At 37.8% G+C, this 23,177-nt stretch overlaps 1 protein-coding gene across 12 annotated transcripts in view; it reads left to right on the top strand.

The window, feature by feature from the left end:
- Positions 1-23,177, top strand: part of RYR2 (ryanodine receptor 2) — a 784,407-nt gene that overhangs the window by 614,035 nt on the left and 147,195 nt on the right. For all 12 annotated transcript variants that reach the window (XM_032242431.1, XM_032242430.1, XM_032242419.1 and 9 more), the window contains 5 exons: positions 854-977; positions 1,653-1,768; positions 5,277-5,341; positions 7,659-7,780; positions 15,201-15,250. In XM_032242431.1, coding sequence (XP_032098322.1) covers positions 854-977; positions 1,653-1,768; positions 5,277-5,341; positions 7,659-7,780; positions 15,201-15,250 — 477 coding nt within the window. The remainder of the gene's footprint in view (positions 1-853; positions 978-1,652; positions 1,769-5,276; positions 5,342-7,658; positions 7,781-15,200; positions 15,251-23,177) is intronic.

Here is a 23,177-nt window from a genome sequence, read left to right as displayed (position 1 = left end):
TTATTTGCTCAAATTTTTTAAAGTCAAGTATTAGACAATTAAGAGTGATCCACTTTTAATTTAGCTTTTCCACCTACGGTTTTGTATATTTATAAATAATATGACTACAAAGTACTCTCTTATCTGAGAGATATGATAAAAATTCCATATTTAAGACTTTCTCTTCTCTCTGTGGGGCAGAAAATGAAGCATATCCAGCTAAGTATGATTTAGCATTTATTTCCACTCTCCACATTCAGAATTGCTTTGAACAGAGAATACAGCTGCCTTCCTCTCATTGACAAATGCAGATATTATTGACACTCAGTATTACAAATGCATGCATGTTCATAGTTTGTTTTTTTCTTTGAAACTGAGTCTCACTCTGTCGCCCAAGCTGGAGTGTAGTGGCATGATCTCTGCTCACAGTAACCTCCGCCTCCCAGGTTCAAACGATTCTCCTGCCTCATCCTCCCAAGCAGCTGAGATAACAGGCATGTGCCACCATGCCCGGCTAGTTTTTTTGTATTTTTAGTAGAGAGGGGGTTTCACTGTGTTAGCCAGGCTGGTCTAGAACTCCTGACTTCATGATCCGCCCACCTTGGCCTCCCATAGTGCTGGGATTACAGGCGGAAGCCACCACACCTGGCCGCATATTCATGTTTTTGCTGCCTCTTAGAAGGCATATGCACAGTCTTTGAATAATTTTCCTGAATTAATTGAAACAATAAAGGCAGACAGAAGAGTCTTATATCCTCTATGTATTACTAAAGGATATGAAAAGTTTTATAGTGTGGTCCAATCATATATCTGTGTCTCATCTCAGATTATTTTCAAACTGCTATGCTGTGTTCTTGTCCTGACATACTCTTAGGAGGAGGAAACCATCCCCTGCTGGTTCCCTATGACACACTGACAGCCAAAGAGAAAGCCAAGGATAGAGAAAAAGCACAGGACATCCTCAAATTCTTGCAGATCAATGGATATGCCGTGTCCAGGTAAAAGCACACATACCCTGATCACGCTCTTTTCCTAAGAGTGAATATTTAAAAATCCCCATTACATTTAAAGCTGCAAATGAATTCAATGATCCGTTTATATCTTAGAACTACTATTTAGTATGTGTAAAATAACACACATCAGAAACATTAACACCCCTAGCTGTGTGCCACATATCTGAGTTCCTTTTGTTGCTTATATTAAATCACCATCCATCATTTAGGCAAAATCACTCAGCAAAAAATCAGACTCTGTTTTTGTAAATGCAACATTTGTTGCATAGTAACAGAGTTATTCACTGAAACTTCATATCATATGCAAAATATGCTTTATATGTTAAATCTTTTTTCCTTGAGCTACAAGAATATTAGATAAGCTTCAAAATTATGTATATATAAACTTATATATAAACATATATATGCATGTATATATATACACACACATATAAACATAATGTTATATATAAACATACAATAACACATGTGTTATATAATATATAATACGTGTTAATATGTATTAACATATAAACAACGTGTATATATATTAACATATATATATAAACGTGTGTGTGTATCCACACACACACACACACACACACACACACACACACAGAATTTTACCTTCTAAGAGACTTTGTACAAATTGCTTTCCGTATTTCATTTTTGCTGTTCCAGAGGATTTAAGGACCTGGAACTGGACACGCCGTCTATTGAGAAACGATTTGCCTACAGTTTCCTCCAACAACTCATTCGCTACGTGGATGAAGCCCATCAGTACATCCTTGAGTTTGGTAGGTACCATAGTCCCATTGCTGATAGCCCAATCTTTGTTGTTCTTAATGTTTCCAACATCAGAATGTAAAACAACACAGACTGCTGAGCTATGTGTGATGGTATAAACCCATCTCTTCATTGTACTACTAAGTAGAGTTCAACAGTCAATATACGGACAAGTTCTTGCGGAGTGAGTCAAGTTTGTGAACCTTGAAAAATCTAACATATAAAATGTTCTCTTTAATGTTTATTGGCATTTAGTTTTTTCATTTTGAATAATACATTGGAAGGACATCAACATTTTAAGGGAGAGTTAAATCTTGCCTATGAAATTAATTACCCATAAGAAAAACTTCCCAAACTATGGATTTTCAAAATTTGTAAACAAACACTGTAGAGGCCTCGAATTTAGTCTTTGTAGGGAAACATGTTAATACTAGAGTATCTGCAGTACAGAATACTTTATTATGCTCTTAGGGTACAACGGAAGACCTCTTCCCCATCCGGCCCAGTGCCATGTCAGAATTTTTGAAACCTTATTCTTCAAGTCTTAGATTCAGCACAGATGATCAAAGCAGCCTCTGGTCACTTCTGTTATTTTATGATCCTCCCACATTGTTGAATTAAAATTCAGCTTGTTAATTGCTTACCTTAATGTCAGATCACCTTCCAGCCACTGCGTGGTGATATGACGTAAGGACGTCCAGTTTGTTCCCTTTTGAAAACAGTGTGCTCTTCTGGTGCTTATTCTTTTATTTTCCTTTTTGTGCTCAAGGTTTTCTCTTTAATACTCACTCCTTTTGTCTTTCAACAACTTTCCTCTGGGACTATTTATCTTGGATCCCTTAGCTTCAATTTTTCTTAGGATGTAAATCTAGTTTCTGGCATAGCATCAGATTAAAGTTTGTAAAAATTAGAGCTCTGATATTTTCTTCTTTCTGGCCTCTTGTATCCTAAATGTGATTAAAGATTTTCCAGTTGAGCATTGTTCTCATAAACAACTGACTTCTCTTTCAACCTGCCTTTACAGTTCAAATGCTATATTATTGCTCTCTTTGAAGCCATCTTTTTCATAAGAACTTACTCTAGAAGCTAATTTATAATCTGTAATCTCTCTACGACTCATTTGCAATTTTTAAAAATATGATTCCTGACTCATCCTAATATGTAGCGAAATTGATCTGAATTAATGAAATTTAACACAAGAACAAAAATGAGGTAGGGGTGAATTATTGAAGCTTTTACACACAAATCTAAGTATTGCAATTTCTGATCCACATTTGAAAGGATCCGATATGGATAGCAACGCTAATATCCAGTCTTGGTTTTGGAGAAGCAAAGGACAGGAGAGAAAGAAAGAGTCATCAAAGGAACAAGAAAGTTGTTTGTTTTTTACCTTCACATTGGAGAATACAAACACAAATTTGAAGGGAAGAAATGCGTTTAGGTATTATTCACACTTTATTAACATTTCTGAATAAACTCCCGAGTACAGTTTTCATATATAAGGGTGGTGAGAATCTCACTCCAGGGGACGTTCACCCACCTGATGCATTTCATTCTTTCCATAGGGTAGAGGGTCTTACAAACAGAACACTGAAGAGAAAGTAGGCTGCAGTGACAGAGCCCAACCAGATAACATTTTTCACAGTTTCTGGGGTTACACGTACTGTTTTCAGATGGCTTTGCCAGGGCAAATTAGGTACAAGAACCCTGTTGAAGGAGCAGATAGAGCTGTGATTGTCAATATCATGTTTATTTTAATTTCCCTCTTTCCTTGTTCTCACCTGTGAAACTGCTATATTGCCTTCTCGCTTTCTCCTTTACTTTAGTGACTTTGACACGTCTCTAATGTGGTCATTCCTAGACCTAAGTTAATTGTGGTAGTAAAAATATGCATATGCCTTTTTATAATTTTTGTATTATACCATAGATGGTATTCCTCCAAATCTTTTTCACATTTTGCATATAAGCATTTTTTAAAGGATGTAGTAAAAGACATTTCCTACTCATTGAAATATTAACAGATTTGGCTGTGTACAAAATTTTGTCTTGACATAACATTATATGAGAAAGTCTCTTATATGAGTCCAGCCATTTTGCATAATGTGCTTAAAAGAAATTCAGATGCCAAAGTGGCATGCAAATTACATTTGCAAGTGTTAAAAAAACACAATTTTTGGCTGGGCGCAGTGGCTCATGCCCATAATCCCAGCATTTAGGGAGTCCAAGGCAGGTAGATCATCTGAGATCGAGAGTTTGAAACCAGCCTGACCAACATGGAGAAACCCTGTCTACTAAAAATACAAAATTAGCCAGGCATGGTGGTGCATGCCTGTAATCCCAGCTACTCGGGAGACTGAGGAAGGAGAATCGCTTGAACCTGGGAGATGGAGGTTGTGGTGAGCCAAGATCGCACCATTGCACTCCAGACTGGGCAACAAGAGCAAAACTCTGCCAAAAAAACAAACAAACAAAAAAAAAACCCATAATTTCCTTTTACTTGTTCATGGGGAGAGCATTCTTAAATTATAAAATAATTGCCTAAATTCCCTAAAAATTATTTTGTATTTTTGTCTAAAATTTGATAAACCATTATCTCAAGTTATTTTTATTTTTATTTGTGCAAAATAACTTTTTCAAGGAAAAGTCAGCTTGGCTTTTAAATATGTGAAAGCTCTGCTTTCAAATTTTACTAAAACCTGATATCCAATTCTGAGTTTTTTAGCTCTCCAATATGTTTTGCATGCCATTGTGGTTATCATGGTTTATTATTACCTCATCTATTAACATATGCATGAATCTTTCCATATGCATGAAGGAGGTAAGAAAGGCCACCTTCTAAGCTAAATGTATTAGGTTAATCAATTCTTGACCTTGGATCATTTTCTAAACCATGGGGAAAACTTGGGAGTTTCTGCTTCGCTTATGGAAATTACCTTTGACACAGGTCAAAATTTCTTTATTCTTTAGCGGAATAATAATTTGCCAACCTAATATTAAAATATTGCTATCGTCCTCCTCATCGTGGATCCTGACGGCCTGCCGTTTTTTTAGTCTGTATATTAAAATGAGAAGCTTTAACTTTCAGTCACACAAAGAGGTTCTCTTTATTATCAGAGGCCAGGGTTAATATAGAACCAATTATGTTTATTCAATTTACACTCACTTTCCTCTCCCCAGTGATCTTCTTTTCTTAAAGGGTACTGAAGATGAGGGTTTTTTACTTTATTCTATTCCATTTTCCCCTCTCCGTGTCAATAAGATCTCAAAGCTACACAAATGTGTTTGTGTTTCTAACCACAACTATGGTTTGTCCTCAGTAGCTTTTGAAATTTAGATTTGGGTATTTAAAAATCCTTTTATTGTTGATGACACTATTTGCCTTTATAGTTTTGGTTGGCTTTTTACATTCAGTTTAGTGGGATAATACATTTAGCAGTGTTTTCTAACCTTTGTGTTATGGATGAATATCTTGCAATGTTTCAAGTGCAGCATTTACCTAAAAACTCTTCACATCTACAGATGGTGGCAGCAGAGGCAAAGGAGAACATTTCCCTTATGAACAAGAAATCAAGTTCTTTGCAAAAGTACAGTATACAGTCTATCTTGTTTTTGCTTCGATATGTTTGTTTACATACTATACTCATTAGATCGTTGCCCTTTTCAGAACATACCTGTCTACAAATGTGTGTTTTACTGCACGTAAATATTCTGTGGCATGAAAAGCATGAATCATCTTCCCAGCATACTTGGTCAGACTTTAACTTTGCATTCCCTACCATATTCCTTCTTCAAATGACTTCATTCTATCTGAGGTTTAATTCGGTTTGCATTTTTTTGGTTTTATCATATGATATAGAATAAAAATATCTGTTTTTTAGGTATTTGGGTCTCAGATATTTGGATATTTTCTATTTGGATAGTGTAATGATTTGAAATTTCTAGTTGGTAATTTCTTTTATAAATAGGGAAAGTATTAGGTAATTCATAAATGGGTACATTATAAGAACATTTAGTATAGAATCTTTGTTGTGGGACTTGAGTCCTACTCATTTTACAGAAGATCAGAGAGGATAAATTGTTTATATACCGAGTATATCCCATTGCTATTATTTATTTCATTTTATGAGGATTTATCAGGAATTTGCTATATTACTGGAAAATTCATCACTTTTTTCCAGCAAAAAAGGGATGGACATGAAGAGTTAAAAAGTCTCCAAATGATTTAATTCATTTACTCAATATTTACTGTGTGTCTGGTCTGGGTCAGGCATTAGGCTCCGCCCAGGGACGGTCATGAATGTACAATGCCCCTGGGTAAGCTTTCCTGTTCAGGATAACTTGCAGTGAGCCTAAGGCCTAATTATTGTTGTCTATACTTACGTTTAAAGTACTTGCATTCAATGATTATTACAGATAATTTTGCTATCAATACAACTTTTGTGGACTTTAAAACAGCATGCTTTTTGATTAATGAACACTTGGCTTAGTATGTTTTCAAAATTGTGTTATTTACTGTAAAACAGATTTCTGTTGTCTTTTCTTCCCATTCAATGTAGCACTCAGAGTCTGTTCTAATCATCTGAAGATCCAAAGTTTGCCCTGGGGTGCACATAGTAAGCAATTGTTTAATTGATAGATTCATATATATATATATATACAGTCTCTGTGAGATTGTAACCTTTCTTGATAGCCAATTATCAGAGTGCTGTATTCATGGCCTCTAATTATCCCTTTAAAACATATTCTTGTGTTGCCCATACTCAGCACCCCTTAGTGATTCTGTTTACAGATACAGTGGCTTCATTTCTACGAAGTCTATAATTCATTCATTTACCATATTGAGTACCTACTATGTGCCAGTCACCAAATTCAGGCAATGTCCCGGCTGTCAAGGAAGAGCAATAAAAAAGGGTGTAGTCCCCATTATATACAACTGTGCTATGCCACACGGTCGGGAAAATAACTATATTTACATAGACTCGAGTTTGGGTAGCGGTAGTGACCGTCTTGTTCTCACTATGGACCCTTCGCAGCCCTTAGCACTAGAGATTCAGTGGCAAAGAGAAGAGACCAGTTAATAGTTCTGGGGGCCAGGAAAGGGCTATAATGGGAAACAAGCCCAGACATGTTTCTTGTTTTTGTGTAACTCATAGGATCCTGGAAAGAGAGACTTTAATCCAAAGTCACACATATACAATGCAAAATTGCAAATGATGTTATCAGCGCGTAGAATGCGGGACTTTATCTAGCTGAGATCAGCAAAGACTTACCTGGCAAAGTGCCACTGAGTGGAGATCTACAGAAGGACCAGCGTGTCTCTGGGAAGAGCACTGCCAGACAGAGGGAATGGTGTGTACAAGGCCAGGTGATGTGAGTGGACAGAGTGAGGAGGAGGAATTGGCCCAAGGCCAGCAGGATGAGACGTGCATAGAAATGGAAAGCGCGCTTTGAGAAAGGCCAGGTTAAAAGAACATTGGGTAGGCAAGTAGGTAGCAATGTGACTTTCAGTAAGTCACACATTTCTGTGTCTCTAATACCTATAATGCAGGGTTGATGGATCTACCTACAGAGCAGTTGCTTTTATCAGTTGCAATTCTCACACGTAGTAGAGACTCAACATATGGTAGTTACAGATTATTTTGGGAACCTGTTGGGCATTGAACTGTATTATACGAAAATATTGAGAACGTTTCCAAACTCTTGCAAGTTTGCTGTGTTCCCCATAATCACATCCTGCCATACTTCACTGTCCCTGCTCTGGACTGGAGTCGGTAGAGTGAGATTTAAGAGAGGCACACCTGTTGCATGTGAACAGAACTCTGACTGCCCCAAAGCCTTGGCTCTCATTCATACCCTGAAATATTCCACTACGTAGATCTGTCTTCTTTTCCTTTCTTTCAGGTCGTTCTTCCTTTAATTGATCAGTATTTCAAAAACCATCGTTTATACTTCTTATCTGCAGCAAGCAGACCTCTCTGCTCTGGAGGACATGCTTCCAACAAAGAGAAAGAAATGGTGACTAGGTAAAGAGCTATAAAAATAAACACTGTTGTATGACTTAAGTGTGTATGCATTGCAGAGAACCTGCGGACCTTGAGGTGGGACCATATAGAGAGTAGACTCCCATTTTCTTGGTTCATATCTTCATGGAAACAAACACTAGATGAAGACAGTTTCTACAAGTTAAGATATGTGTTCTAGATGTCGAGTTTCTTTACCTTTTGCTGCTAAATCTAATGCTGGATAGAAGGATAAAATATCACTCATTTCAGAATCTACACATAGAGGCTGGACATGCATCACCATATTAGTATTTGTGATAAATGCTACTTTTGACATTTGTTTCTTTAACATTTCCACAAATCTGATGTTCTTGCCAGCCTTTATTGTTCAAGACAAAATCCCACATATACAAATTTTGTTAAAAAAAATAATGATTGGCTGGGCACAGTGGCTCACGCCTGTAATCTCAGCACTTTGAGAGGCCGAGGTGGGTGGATCACGAGGTCAGGAGTTCGAGACCATCCTGACCAACATGGTGAAACCTTGTCTCTACTAAAAATAGAAAAATTAGCCAGGTGTGGTGGTGGGTACCTGTAATCCCAGCTACTTGGGAGGCAGAGGCAGGAGAATCGCCTGAACCCAGGAGGTGGAGGTTGCAGTGAGCAGAGACCATGCCATTGCACTCCAGCCTGGGTGGCAGAGTGAGACTCTGTTTAGAAAAAAAAAAAAAAAAAGGACTAGTGCGGGAAGAAAATGAAGTAAAGATACATACATAATTTCTAAAGGCTTCCCCTCTTAGCATTGCTTTCTCATTTCTGTTTAAAGTATTCTTTATGGAGTTACTTGTGATTCTGCTGGGGATATCAGGTCCTTTTGCTCAAAATTCTGCTAGAATTTAATATACACGAGAGTCAGTTATGGAACAGGTTTACTTCTCTATTATTACATTGCCCTAAAGTCCATACCAAGTTTTTAGATTGTATTGGAACAAAATTTCTATAAAAGTGAATAAATGGTATAAAGCAGAACACTGGAGAAAATTCAGGCTTTCCTTGGACTTGACATTAACACTGTGCTGAATAGCAGTACGGTCTCCACCTGTTAGACAGAGTGAGATGAGAATGCATACAGCCTCCATGAGACGGTGGAGAAGTAAGATTGCTGCCCTGCGTAACATTGGGGAATGCAACTGGAATGGAATTTTCAGTTCATCTCTTATTGTCTGTTTTACCAAGTAGTAAGTGGCCAGTCACGTGATATGGAATGGCAGCCGTATAAAACGTGTCCTCCAACTTCTTGAAATGATCATTTTCCTATGAAGTTGATAAAATTGATTATAGTTAAAACAGCGGCAGGAATCCATCCCAGTGGCATACTTTGTTTCTATGAACTGCCACCACAGGGAGAGAGGCAATGTAGTTACTTTCCAAGATGCAATTTTCCACCCCTCCCCACTTGGACATGGCCTTTCTTCCCGCCTTCACTGGGACGGAGAGCGGCTCCTCCCTTGTAATTTCATAAACCCACGCACCCATTACTCTGAGTATCCCCCTGTGGATTAAGAGTGCATGCAAGTAGCTAGAATATCTCAAGGCACCAAGTTACCCTTAAACATCGTGAAAGTGAGGACACGTTGAAGTCTCCTACTCCTCTCTGAATCTGTTAGTCTTTTTTTTTTAAACAGAGTCTTTCTCTGTTGCGCAGGCTGGAGTGCAATGGTGTGGTCTCCGCTCACCGCACCCTCCGCCTCCCGGGTTCAAGCGATTCTCCTGCCTCAGATTCCCAAGTATCTGGGATTACAGGTGTGCGCCATCATGCCTGGCTAATCTTTTTGTATTTTTAGTAGAGGTGGGGTTTTACCATGTTGGCCAGGCTGGTCTTGAACTCCCGACCTTATGATCCTCCCACCTCAGCCTCCCAAAGTGCTGGGATTATAGGTGTGAGCTGCCTCACCCGGCCTGTTAGACTTTTTTAATAGGAACTTTACTCTCAGGGGTTGTTGTTAGTCTAGATATCACTCAGTTACATAAAGATAAAATAAAATCAGAGAATATAGAGAAAAACTCCAATAAATTGATGCACATTCTGCTGTTTTCTTCCTCTCCTGTGTTTTATGTCCATTCAATTTCAGCCTTACCATTAGAACTCTTCACTGAACACAAACTATGCATATATCAAAACGTCCAGTTGTGTGCTGAATATATATGATTTTTATTTGTTAATTATACCTCTATAAAGCTGGAAAAATTTCATGGAATTATACACCAAAAAAGAAAATTGGCTCATTTTCCTTGACCAATTCTGTATCCCTCATAGAATAAATCAGACGTACATTGCTGTTTTGTGCTGGCCTCAGCGGATGTCCCTTTGGGGCTGTAGATTACCTCTAGCCTACTCTCCCTCTAATGACATGGCACCAGAATGTTTTTAATTACAATCATGCACCACGTAACATTTCGGTTAACTTTGGACGGCATATATGACAGTGGCCCCATAAGATTATAACACTATATTTTTACTATTTTTTAAAGATATGTTTATCTTTAATGCCATTTTGTTGCAGTTGCCTATTCAGTATGGTAACATGCTGCACAGGTTTGTTAGCATATAGCCTCGGAGCAATAGGCTATACCATTTAGGTTTGTGTAAGTACATTCTATCGTGTACTTACATCGTGTTCTTAGGTGAATAACAATGAAATTGCCTAATAATTCATTTCTCAGACTGAATCCCCATCATTAAGCAATGCATGACTGTATTTCATCTTCAGTTTTCTTCTACCAATAGAAAAAGGGTTGGTAAATTTTACTTCTCCCATTAGTATTTAAAATAAGGAGCATATGGCATTTAAAATTCCAACACATAGAAAATCAGGTGCATAATAAAAGAAACTTATGTTATTACAGTACTTCAGTGCCAAACATAAGTAGAATTTAACCTCAAAGAGAAAAACAATCACAGGTTAAGAAATGAATAAGGAAACAAAAAATTATGACACATGTCTGGACAAAATGGTGTGCAGTCATTAACATTAGGATGGATATGAGTAACACTTTAGGAAAATAAATGATCATGATAAAATATAAAATCTATGTTCAAATAGTATTAACCCAATTTTTAGAGACAACTTAATTTGTATGTATAGAAAAATGTTGGTAGCGTATAAACTTAATAGGTAGAAAAGTGGCCCTGCAACTCTGAATAGGCATATCTTCATTCACATGAGAAACATGTTTAAGTGTTTGACAGATGTGAGTAGCAACAGTTGTGTGGGTTGAAGTCAGCCTTTCCACAATTAAAAACTGATGTTTTCATGAGATGCTTAGATACTTCCTGGCACAAGAAATTATTATATATTGAGCATTTGCTGTATCTAAGGTCAGTACTATCATGTCTGGAGTATACTTTGCAATAGCTAAATACATGAATGTGAGTGTAGTCCTAATAAGAGAGAGCCAGGCAATGCAATGGGTTCAAAGGAAAGCGAGACCAACTTAGATGGATATAGAGGGGCTAGAGTTTTATGGAAATCAAGCCAGTCAAAGTTGATCTTGAACAATTTGTGGGTCAGAGATTAAGGAAGGAAAATATTTCCTAAATGTAGATAACAGCATAAATAAAATGTAGAAGCTGGTAATTTAAGGGGAAGTTAGGTTATATAGATGGTAATGGATATTAACTGTCAGAATTAGCAGTTTCCTTTTTAAAATTGTATCACAATTTTTTTTAAGCTAATTCATTGACACTAAGAAGCCATGGAAGCTTTTTGAGTGAAAGAATGATCACAGCTTCCCTCTGGGAAAAAAGTCTGGCAGCAAAAGTATGATTGATGAGAGCAGGAGAGCTGGGAGGCCATGGCAGGCACTCAGAGATCTAGATAGCAACCCGAGCTATAGCACGGGAAGTGCTGCCTCACATAGGTGGTGCTGCCCACTGATCTGTTTAGCAGATGTGTCTTTTCTTCTTCTTTTTTTTTTTTTTTGGAGATAAGAGTCTTGCCCTGTTGCCCAGATTCAAGTGCGGTAGCACGATCTCAACTCACTGCAACCTCCGCCTCCCAGGTTCAAGCGATTCTCCTGCCTCAGCCTCCTGAGTAGCTGGGATTACAGGCACTCGCCGCCATGACCACCTATTTTTTTTTTTTTTTTTTTTAATATTTTTAGTAGAGACGGTGTTTCACCATGTTGGCCAGGCTCATCTTGAACTCCTGACCTCAGGTGATCCATCCACCTTGGCCTCCCAAAGTGCTGGGATTATAAGCATGAGCCGCCGCCTGGCGTGATTTCTGAATGCCAGCTATGTATGGCATGCTGCCTGAGGCCTGAAGATAAAGACACACACACAATAACACAATTCCTAACTTTAAGAAATTTAGAAGTACAGCTAAGTAGACACGTACATATAGAGCTACCTCTTCCAGCAGCTACGGTGAGTGTCAGTGGAGATATCTGCAGGGTGCTGGGAAGAGAGAAGAGCTGTCAACAGGAGCTGGGTGTGGGTGACAGGGAAGAGAGAAAGTCAACATGACTTGGTGATGAGCAATATGGCAAGTAGAAGGGAGTCCACTTAGGGCTGAAATTTCAACTCTGGATACTTGGAACGTTGTTGGGATCATTAACAGAAACAACAGAGTTCAGAAAAAGAATTGTTTCTAAGAAGAGGTTAAATTTGGTCGGATATTTATTGGAGTAGAAGGTACCCGAAGGCCATTCAGCTGAAGAAATCTAGCAGATTGGAAATATTAATATATGGGATTAATAGATTAGAGCAAGAGATGACATATTTGGGGATTATCTGAACATATCTATAAAATGCTTGAAGCTCTGAAAGTAGATAAAACTGAAGGAGAATGGAGAAAGAGGCAAAAGGTTGTGAATACTGATGTTTGAAGAATTATTACATTTACAGGGTTTTCAGGAGTAGGTCTTTGAAGAACATGAAGAATGATTAGAAAGAAAGCAAAAATTTTAAAAATTACTGGAAAACAAAATGCAAGGAGGGTAAGAGTTTCAAGATTTAAGTAATAAACAGTTCCAAATACTGTTGAGAGCTCTCCAAAAAAGAAAAGGTTGTTATCTTTGCTGAGTAGGGGCACTGGTGAACTTCAAAGGAGTGTTTCCGTACAAGGCAGTGAATGAATGCTGAAGAAGTTGATGCCTTATAAATCCTGGAGAATATTGGCGATAATGGGACAACATTCTCCGAGAAAGGGGGCAACAGTATTATAGAAAATATTGTTTAGAGAAAGTATAGGCCAAAGCTTATAATAATTAATCCTTATAGTTTGTATGAATACGTGCCCTAAGAGTAGACTGCATAGCAGAGGAAAAAGATATGATTTGCCTTCTTTGAGGACCTTGCCTTCTATATCTGTATTTCTCTCTGGTGGCACATATGGCAAGGAATCAGCAGAGATTGTCGTCATTTTTCTCTGGCAGATTTTCAGGCATCACCTACACGTTGGTAAATGGGATATAGAGTAGTCTGCTATTACAGCAAAGCATCCTAGGCTTGGATTCATTGGGCAAAACCTAAACCTAGCATTATAAATTCTGGATCATCAAGAATATCTCAGAATGTTTCACTCTGGGATACCAGAGAGCAATAGGTAAAATGTATGACTTAAAATAGATTGGAGTATGGGGATCTAAAGTGTGTCCAATTCTAAGCTGAACTATTCTCTTTAGACAAAGGCAGACCCTTGCTGCATTAGCATGCGCTGCTGTCAGCTATAAAGCTTAGTAGATAAGGGCATCTGGACAAAGTTTCTCCTGTTTTATTGTCTTAAAATTATAGCACAAAGATAAATAATGCAGGTCAAGGGCCTCATGTGTAATCTTATGTCTAGCAGCCACTTGAATAGATCATTGTTTTAAAAACATTTTGTTCTGATAAGAAATTCCCCAAAGCCTCATATTCACTCAGACATTTATAGATGAACATTTTCTTGGAATAGCTACAAAATACCCTTCATAATGTTCATCAAATACGTGAATCCACATTGTTATGGAAGTGAGGGATGATGGCTAAAACTTAGTGTAAAAGAGGTCAGCCTCATAAATGTCACCTTCTCTGCCCTCTCTCTTCCCATCCTGCCATGGGTCAGCCACTTTCATGTTATTCCATGGGTGGTCTGTATCCCTAGTCCTGGGGAGCTGTACGTTTGAGCTCAGCTGATAATACAGAGCTTTGCAAGAGAGCATGGTCAGTGAGGACTTAGCAGTTCTCATTATTGGGAAAAATCAAGCTGAGTGTGGGTGGTACTATACAAAGGGATCTTCAAGGTTAGAGTGTTTTTGGTAAGCGCTGGCTGGGTAGAGCCTGTGCTCTCTGAGAACTGAGAAGAGTGTGGGTAGATGTGAAAATAATGTTACTTGTATTGGTAGGGATTTGCAAATAGCCCCTGGGAGCAGCTGGGCAGGGACCTCTTGCAGCCTGGGTTGGGGGCTGTAAAGGGGGGCTGGATGTCAGAATGCTGGTTTCTTAAAGTAAACTCATTCTGAGCTGAGTTTTGAGGGATGGGTAGACAGGAGTATAGCATGAAAGTGAGTGAAGGGTATCTCTCAAAATAGGAACCTGCAAGGATCCCACCCAACTGAGGCTTGGTGAAAAGAAAGGACAAATAGCAGGGATCTCCCAGGTTCAAGGGTCTGATCTGAGAGTTAGTGGATCCCAGCTTTGTCAGGCTGAATGTGGGCAGCCATTATTTGGAATGACTCTTTGCTAATTGCCATGAAGGACACAAAGACACAGGAACCTGCTCTGGAACAGATAAGAAATATACTTAGTTATCATTGGCATTCAGAGTCTTTAAGTTATCACATCTGTAATGCTTTCCTCTGAGTAATTATCAGTTGCTCAAATTCTGTTCCTACTTTACTGTATGCAAATTCACTAGATGCTTACGTTCTGTAAGGAGTGTGATCAAGGTTGGGGAAGAAGGAGATTTCAAATAATAAAACATATTAAAACTTAAAGTAACACTGTATGCTCAACGCACCATACTTTGGTTGTACAATAATGTCCATATATATATTTAAATCTAGAATTTCAGTGGTACATTTGGGGAGATTGAACCAAATTTTTTCCTTGTGGTTTTTCAGTAGTTATATTTTTGTGGGGTTCATATAGGTTGCTTTTATATTAATTAGCTTTGCTTTCAATTTTTTTTGGTTTCTTATAATATGTGCTTTTTTTAACCATGTTTGTTAAAGATATGCACTCAAAGACTCTTTCTTTAATACCTTTACTCCACATTCTGCTCAGAGAATTGATTCTTTCTGCGTGACATCATGTTGCTTTTTTCCGGCTCATGTATCAGCTGTTTTTTTTTTTTTTTTTTTTTTTTCTTCTTCTTTTTTTTTTTTTTTAAATTTTCCCCTGTCTTTTCTACCTTCCCTTCCCCTTCCCTTTTCTCTTTTGTTTTTCTTTTGTCTTCAGCCTATTCTGCAAACTTGGAGTTCTTGTCAGGCATAGGATTTCACTATTTGGTAAGGAGACCCTTGAAAAAATACAAGCATGGCCATCACTTGGTTTTCTTTGCCATTTCTGCACTGTGTTGTGTGCTGCTATGTTGCATGGATGCATGTTTGCATGGCTGCATGCATGGTTGTTGCAGGCCAAGATAAGGTCCTCGAGGTTGTTCATAAACAGCGTCATGTATGGTGAAATTGAGGACTCTATCTTTTTTACACTAGTCCAAAGCATATCTGAAAATAAAGACTGCTATTAAAGAACAAACGAATGAAAATGGCAGGCTGCGCCATATTTTATCTCAGGGGTAAAAACAAAACAAAACCAGGCCCCTGGATTTGTGTTTGGTTACCTCTGATGGATTAAACAATGAGCTGTCATAAATCAAAATTTTAAACCGCACTTATTTTTTTTAATGCTCTTGACTACAGATTTGCATGTCTACTGCATTCCAAACATCGGAACATCATAGTCAAGACACTGACGCCAAGGAGCCTCGGAGCTTCACTTGGCAAGAGTGGCTTTTCTAGCACACTCATTCCAGAGTCAGTTTCTGTTTGTTTCTGAGAATTCACCTAGCTGAAGTCCATGTTCCAGAGCACCTGCTTCCGGACAGCCATGCAGGGTGGGCACTCACTTTCCGCAGACTTTCCCTGCCATGGGGCTTTAGAATCTGTAGTGGCTAGTGGAATTTGTGTTTCACACCTCCCTGCATCTGATTTTATAAACTGCCAAAGAAAATGTGAGCCCTCTGCTCTCTAGGTTTTGAGACAGTGTTGGGGGTAATTTTAGTAATAAAACACTTAATGTATTGGTAGAGGTATTGTAAGTTCACTTCTATTTACAGGAAAAGCTAAGGATTAAAAAAATTAAACCATTTCTACAAAGTCACAGTTAAACTGAGGAATGGGCATATGTATATACACATGCACAAATAAGCTCTTCACATATTTTCTGAGAAACAATACTTTCTGGATATAGTAGGTTATTGCTATATTTGGTTTCTAGAATTATATCCAACATAAGCTGGAAACCATCATTCTCAGCAAACCGACACAAGAACAGAAAACCAAACACCGCATGTTCTCACTCATAGGCGGGAGTTGAACAATGAGAACACATGGACACAAGGAGGGGTGCATTACATACCAGGCCCTGTTGGGAGGTGGGGAGTGGAGGAAGGGATAGCATAGGAGAAATACCTAATGTAGATGATGGGTTGATGGGTGCAGCAAAGCACCATGGCACATGTATCTCTGTGTAACAAACCTGCACGTTCTGTACATTTGCCCCAGAACTTAAAATATATATTTAAAAAGATGCTCTTAAATTTGGTAATGAAAATTTATATTTCATAAAAATTGCCTGAGTTTTTACATTAATATTTTGGTAATTTAAAATCAATGGGGCAGTTATCTTTAGAATAATTTCTAGTTCACTGACTTTTGTTTCACTTCAACAGAGAAAAATTATCATGAGCTTGTTCAGGCAGGATTTTAACAGTGGATTCAAATATTCTCCATTTGTCTTCATCAAGCACTATCTAATTATGCGTTATCTCTGATGACAGGCCTGTTTCTCAGCTGCTGTTTTGCAGTCTTATAAATGAGCATAATAATACTTTCTATGGTGCTATTTCTAACTCCCTGCTTATTGTATATTCTTGTTTTTTCCTGTTATACCTCACTATAATATCCTTAAATATTTTTTTTGAGGTATTCCATACATGAAGCACACCAATCTTAAGAACATCTTGGCTAGGTGTGGTGGCTCATGCCTGTATCCCCGCACTTTGGGACGTTATGGTGAAAGAATCACTTGAGGTTAGGAGTTCAAGACCAGCCGGGGCAACATAGCAAGACCTTGTCTCTTTGAAAAAAAAAAAATTAATTAGCCAGGTGCAGTAGCACACACCTGTAATCTTAGCTACACAGGAGGCTGAGATGAAGGATCATTTGAGCCCAGGAATTTGTGGCAGCCGTGAACTATGATCATAGCACTGTACTCTAACCTAGGAAACAGAGCAAAACCCTGTCTCTAATACAAGCAAATAAAAAGAACAACCTGATGAAAATTTATATACATATGCAACTATTTAATCATTGCTCAGGCCAAGGCATAGATTATTTCCAGTATGCCAGAGAATCCCTTGTGCCATTTTTCGAATTATACCCATCTCAACTGTGTGTAGACTTCCATTCTATGGATTCGTTTTGGTGCTTCTTGATAATCCATTTTTCCTTTTGAATATATCATTTATAAGTTTGGTCATTGAAGTTATATGTATAATACAGCTTGTCATACTTGTTAGGGGAGAAAAACGATACCTTAGCATTAATTCCTTCCCTTTGTGATCCTAGTGTTTCAATTAGACATTGTGGTTTCATGCCTCAGCCTTCTAACACTATTATCTTTATTTTTAAGGGGAATATATTGGAGACTTGATATGTGTTTTGCTACATCTCAAAGGGTATTTTTGCACATGTTTATATTATTAAAGTATATGTTATTGTTTCAAATTTGCTTTGATATTTGCCTATAAAAATATAAACTTCAAGAAGCCTTTATTAATCAAATGTATTCTAGTACAGACTTGCCAAATTATTAGAATCTTTAAGTCTTTTTTTTGTTTGTTTGATTTTGAGACGGAGTTTCTCTCTTCTTGCCCACCCAGCTGGAGTGCAGCGGCACGATCTTGCCTCACTGCAACCTCCACCCCCGGGTTCAAGTGATTCTCTTGCCTCAGCTTCCCGAGTAACTGGGATTACAGGCGCATGCCACCATGCATGGCTAATTTTTTTGTATTTTTAATAGAAACAGGGTTTTAGCAGTTTAGCCAGGCTGGTCTCAAACTCCTGACCTCAGGTGATCCACCCCCCTCGGCCTCCCAAAGTACTGAGATTACAGGTGTGAGCCTCTGCACCCAGCTGAAGCTTTTAAGTCTTAAGCATTTAAGCTTCACGTATTATGGGTATGGGGATAGCATTTAAGCTTCACATATTATGGGCTTTAGATGCTAATGTCACATCCCAGAGTGGACAGCCGGTTTGAAATCAGAAAACCTAGCTATAAATCCTATTTTTCTAACTCAGCCAGCTGAATTATTTGGACAAGGGATTTAAATTTTCTGAATCTGCATTTTTTCGTTGTTAAAGTGGGCTAAAATACCTAATAAACCTAGAGATCTATTTTGTGTGAAATAATTTATGTGGAAGTGCTATGTAAAGTGTAACCTTAGAGTTTTCACACGTTTCTAGTCTTACTAGAATTATTAGATTTCATTAATTTGTCTAAAGCTTTTTATATTTTATTTATATAAATTACATACAAACTAAACTAGGAGACATAGCCATTTAAAATACACACACAGGGCCAGACGCAGTGGCTCACGCCTGGAATCCCAGCACTTTGGGAGGCCAAGGTGGGCAGATCGCTTGAGGTCAGGAGTTCAAGACCAGCCTGGGCAACATGGTGAGACCCCATCTCAAATAAGAATATAAAAAATTAGCCAAGCATGATGGTACACGCCTGTGGTCCCAGCTACTCAGGAGCCTTGGTGGGAGGATTGCGTAAGCCTGGGGGGCAGAAGTTGTAGTGAGCCAACATTGCACCATGCTCACAGGAAAATGTGCACAATACAGCCTTTATAATCAACCCATTTCTGGAATGAATCAGAAGTGTTATAACCCAACTATTTATTTTTTGATTTATCAGCTATGCCAATGTGGATTTTTCCAAACAGAGAAATCTAATAGCGTAAATTCAGTGTTTGTTTGTATATGGTCATATTAATCTATGTTTTTCCCTCTACCTTTAATCATTTTCTTGAATTCTGGCTGGAAATACATTGATTATTAAATCATATTTTCTGTACTATCTTGGTTTAAAGATTTTTTCATGACCTAAACCGAAGAGTAAATTAAGGCAGAATTGAAAGTTGAGGGTAACAAGAAAATATGTGAGGTTTGTGATGATCAGCAAAGGTAAGGATACAGAAAGATACACGTTAACTTGAATTATGTCAGAAACTGGAGACAAGGCAGGAGCATTAAAATAAATGAAGAGACAAAATACTTGTTCTGGTGGCAGTAATTGTGGTGAGCAGAGCTTGACGGGTAATGGAATATTTATTCTAGGTTGGCTGCCTCATTGTAATTATATCTCCAAACCTCACCTGTGCTTGAAATATTTTTCTAATATATGAAGTGAGGAGTCTCAAAACTTAGACTTTTATATTTTTTATCTCTTATCTACTTTAAAATATGTCTTCTCCATTGATGGACACTATCCAGGAATTAAGATATAGTGTTTTTATGCCTCAGCTATTCTTTTTGAGGCGTTTAAACAATTTTATTTTGTGTTTAAAAAGTTAAGGGTTTTAAAAAGGAAGACAAGCCGTATTACTCACAGAATTCTGATGAATCAATTAGAATACTTTATGGAATGAAAAAGAAAGAAAATAGCATCTTGTTTAAATATAGGCTTGCCTGTTTGAATTCTGAAATGCTTGTAGTGAGTATAAGTTGGCGCACATGACCAATTTTGGAAATCCAGGTAGGATATGAATAGGATGTAGGCAGGCTGACAAGTGATATCCATATCATTTTCCATTTTCAAGGACCCAATGTTGACTAAAGAAACAGTGCTTTTAGGCTGGGCACAGTGGCTCATGCCCATTATCCCAGCACTTTTGGGAGGCCAAGGAGGGCGGATCATGAGGTCAGGAGATCCAGACCATCCTTGGCAACACGGTGAAATCCTATCTCTACTAAAAATACAAAAATTAGCTGGGTGTGGTGGTGCGTGCCTGTAATCCCAGATACTTGGGAGGCTGAGGCAGGAGAATTGCTTGAACCAGGGAGTTGGAGGTTGCAGTGAGCCAAAATCGCACCATTGCACTCCAGCCTGGTGACAGAGTGAGACTCCATCTCAACCAAAAAAAGAAAAGGAAAGAAAGAAAAGAAATAGTGCTTTTATTCCCAAAGTTTCCCCTGACTTTTGCTACAGAGAAATTCTGATTACGAATTTCAAGGCAGTTAGAGGATACATAAGCCCTTCTATTACACTATTAGAATCTTTCAATTGTTTTTAGAGGAAGCAGCATCTGATAACTAAGACTCCAACAGTGATAGTGCTGGTGGCCCAGGTGGCGTATATCAGAGCTCCTTAAAGGCTTTCTTTTTACATGTAAAAAGAAATCCAATGCCTTAATAATACTCATTTTATGCATGCATTCAATAAACATGTATGTCTGCTATTTGAAAGGCATTCGCTCAAGATAGGAGGCTAGGAAAATGAAGATTTATTTCTCTTTCCACACCTGAACCCAGACCAATATGCAAACATCTTTTGCTTGTAATACTCCAGGAGCATACCATCCATTCTCTTTGAATCCCCTCCTGCCTCCCTCAGCTGTGTTCCGCCATGATCTTATTGAGTCTTCTCAAAACACACTTCTCCAGTGACACTCCTGCATATTCAGTTCCTTCCCATGTCTTTAGAATAGGAAGATTTCTTAACCTAGCCACGTTAGTGTTTCCCACTGCATCCCTCACGGGCCATTCCGTCTGCCTGTTCCAGCATGGCCTCCTTACTCACTACTCTTCTTCAGTTTCCTTGGCCTTCTGTCTGCCTCTTGAATACGTTAGATTCCTTTCTGCCCAGGCTTTTTGCACGTGCTGTAATTATTGCCCAAGTAAAGGACCCCCATCCATAACACTCATCTCCTCAGTCCTTCACACTCGTAACCAACTATCCATCCTTCAGAGTCAAATCCAAACACTACTCTCTCAGGAAAGGCTTCCCTGATCTCCCTGATAATACTCCCTCCTCTTTCTATTATAACAGTCTCTGGCCCCTTGTACTTTTCCTCCGTATCACTGAAGGTGTGCTTACCAGCTTAACATCTCTCTCGCAACAACTCTCAGCTCTGTGCGGTCTTCCTGTTGCATCCTCAGTGCCTAACAGGAAGTCTGGCACACAGCAGGTATTTTATGATTATATGATGAATGAATGAATGAATGAGCCAACCAGATCCGGCCTTCAAGAAGCCTACAGTCTAATAGAGAAGGTCGATAAGTTAGCAGAGACTTACTCTGAGACAAGTGCTAAGAACTTAGAAATGTTCTTACATTCACGAATGACGCAAGCTTTCCTTTGTTTATTTTGCTTAAGAGATTATTAAGAAAAATGTAGTACCTAATTATCCTATAATTTGTGAGAATCATATTTTTTCCCCTTATTCCTTAAGAGGTCCATGAAAACACTTAGGCCACTTACATTGAAAAGAAAATAACACATAATTAATGACCCTTTAAGTAATCAGATCATGAAACTCATCAACAATGATTTTTTTTCAGTTCCAGGAACTATTTGAAAAGGCTGGCACAAAATATTTATCACTTATAGGCCTTTCCTACCTTTCAGTTCCCTGGTGCCTTTTTAACATCCTAGTGAGACATTAAATGACCTGGACGCTCCTCGGAGTTATGGAGAATTTTTGAATTAATGACGTAGGTACATCTAGGAATACCAGCAACAAAGCCAGCATTTTGTAATATGATGCGCATAATATTGCAACACTTCTGGGTTGACCTAGAACCCAAAATACAACATATTAATACATCTCCAGTGTTAGTTACAGGAGTGTTAAACAAGATAAATATTATAACATGTTTAAAATGAAACAGTACCTGTTGTTAAAATATTCAGTTTTTTTCCAAGTGAGTATGCCTAATTTATACCAGTGCATAAATCTTAATGTTATGTTTGGAAGAGTTTTAAAAGTAGATACTAAGTACTACAGTGGATTCTATTAACTCTTATTTCTCCCTAATCAACAAATTAGTGGATTAAGTTTATGTGGATACTTCTAATATCTCTCCCTAAAAAATGCAGACATATTTAAATGATGATTCCTGTCTCATCTCAGAAGTTGTTATATTAGAAAATTAATATGTTTTTATTATCCCGAGCAAGGTTCAGATTGTGCTTGTGTTTGCTTGGTAGGACACATGTAATAAAAGGAAAAATACTTAAAGTACTCAGAATCACTGAGGATAGAAACATTTGAGGATTCAGTGTACCGCTAAGTTGAGAATTTAATGGTTCAATTGTGCAGTCTATCACTATTTTCTTATCCTTGTTATTCATAACTGGAGGATCATTGAGATCTTTCTCTAATTTAAAAATTCTGTAGTACTGTGACAATATGCATAGCAAAACAACTATTTCCTAGACTTAACTTATTATATTGTAAAAAAATATCTCATTTTTATAGAGAAGTTCAGAAATGTTGGAATTAGATGCCTATAGTGAAGGTAATAAAGTATACATAGTATTAGAGCAATACAGATAATTCTTTCAGTGGAACATAGCACTATGGGAGAATGTCCTGGCATTGGGAAAAATGAATAGGAAATGTAGTTATTCAAACTGTGTCCTCAGTTTGACTGAAACTTCTCACCAAATTAGGGAACCAATAATTTTACTCTTTTCATTATTACAGACTTTAGAAATAACAAAGTCATGGACATTCTTCAATTTCTCTCTAGTCTCTCATCATTGTGAGAGAAATTTATATCTTCTGGCATAATGGTATTTCACATTATTAATAGAATTCTGCCAAGGTTAATCATTTCTTAAGAAAAAAGAATACAATATTACAAATGTAGAGAAGAATGAAAAGTAGAATGAGTGCTATCACTGTTTCCAGAAGAAAGAGAAGTCAACATTCTGTGAATCCTCCGTGTATCAGATTATACAATAGAACTAGTATATGATATGTCAAATTTGAGATAACACTGAGAATTCCTGAGTTAGAGAAACTTTATTAAAAGACCACAGAACAAAATTTGGTATTAATATGCAAAAATTATTTATATTCATATTATGTAATTTTGTTATTTTTATTATTTAGAGAGTTGTATATACGGTTGTTATGTT

Source organism: Sapajus apella, unplaced genomic scaffold, assembly GCF_009761245.1.
Source record: "Sapajus apella isolate SASKATOON/1434 unplaced genomic scaffold, GSC_monkey_1.0 scaffold49, whole genome shotgun sequence".
Lineage (NCBI taxonomy): Eukaryota > Metazoa > Chordata > Mammalia > Primates > Cebidae > Sapajus > Sapajus apella.
The sequence above is the reverse complement of the archived record's forward strand: the minus strand, read 5'-3'. Positions and strand labels throughout refer to the sequence as shown.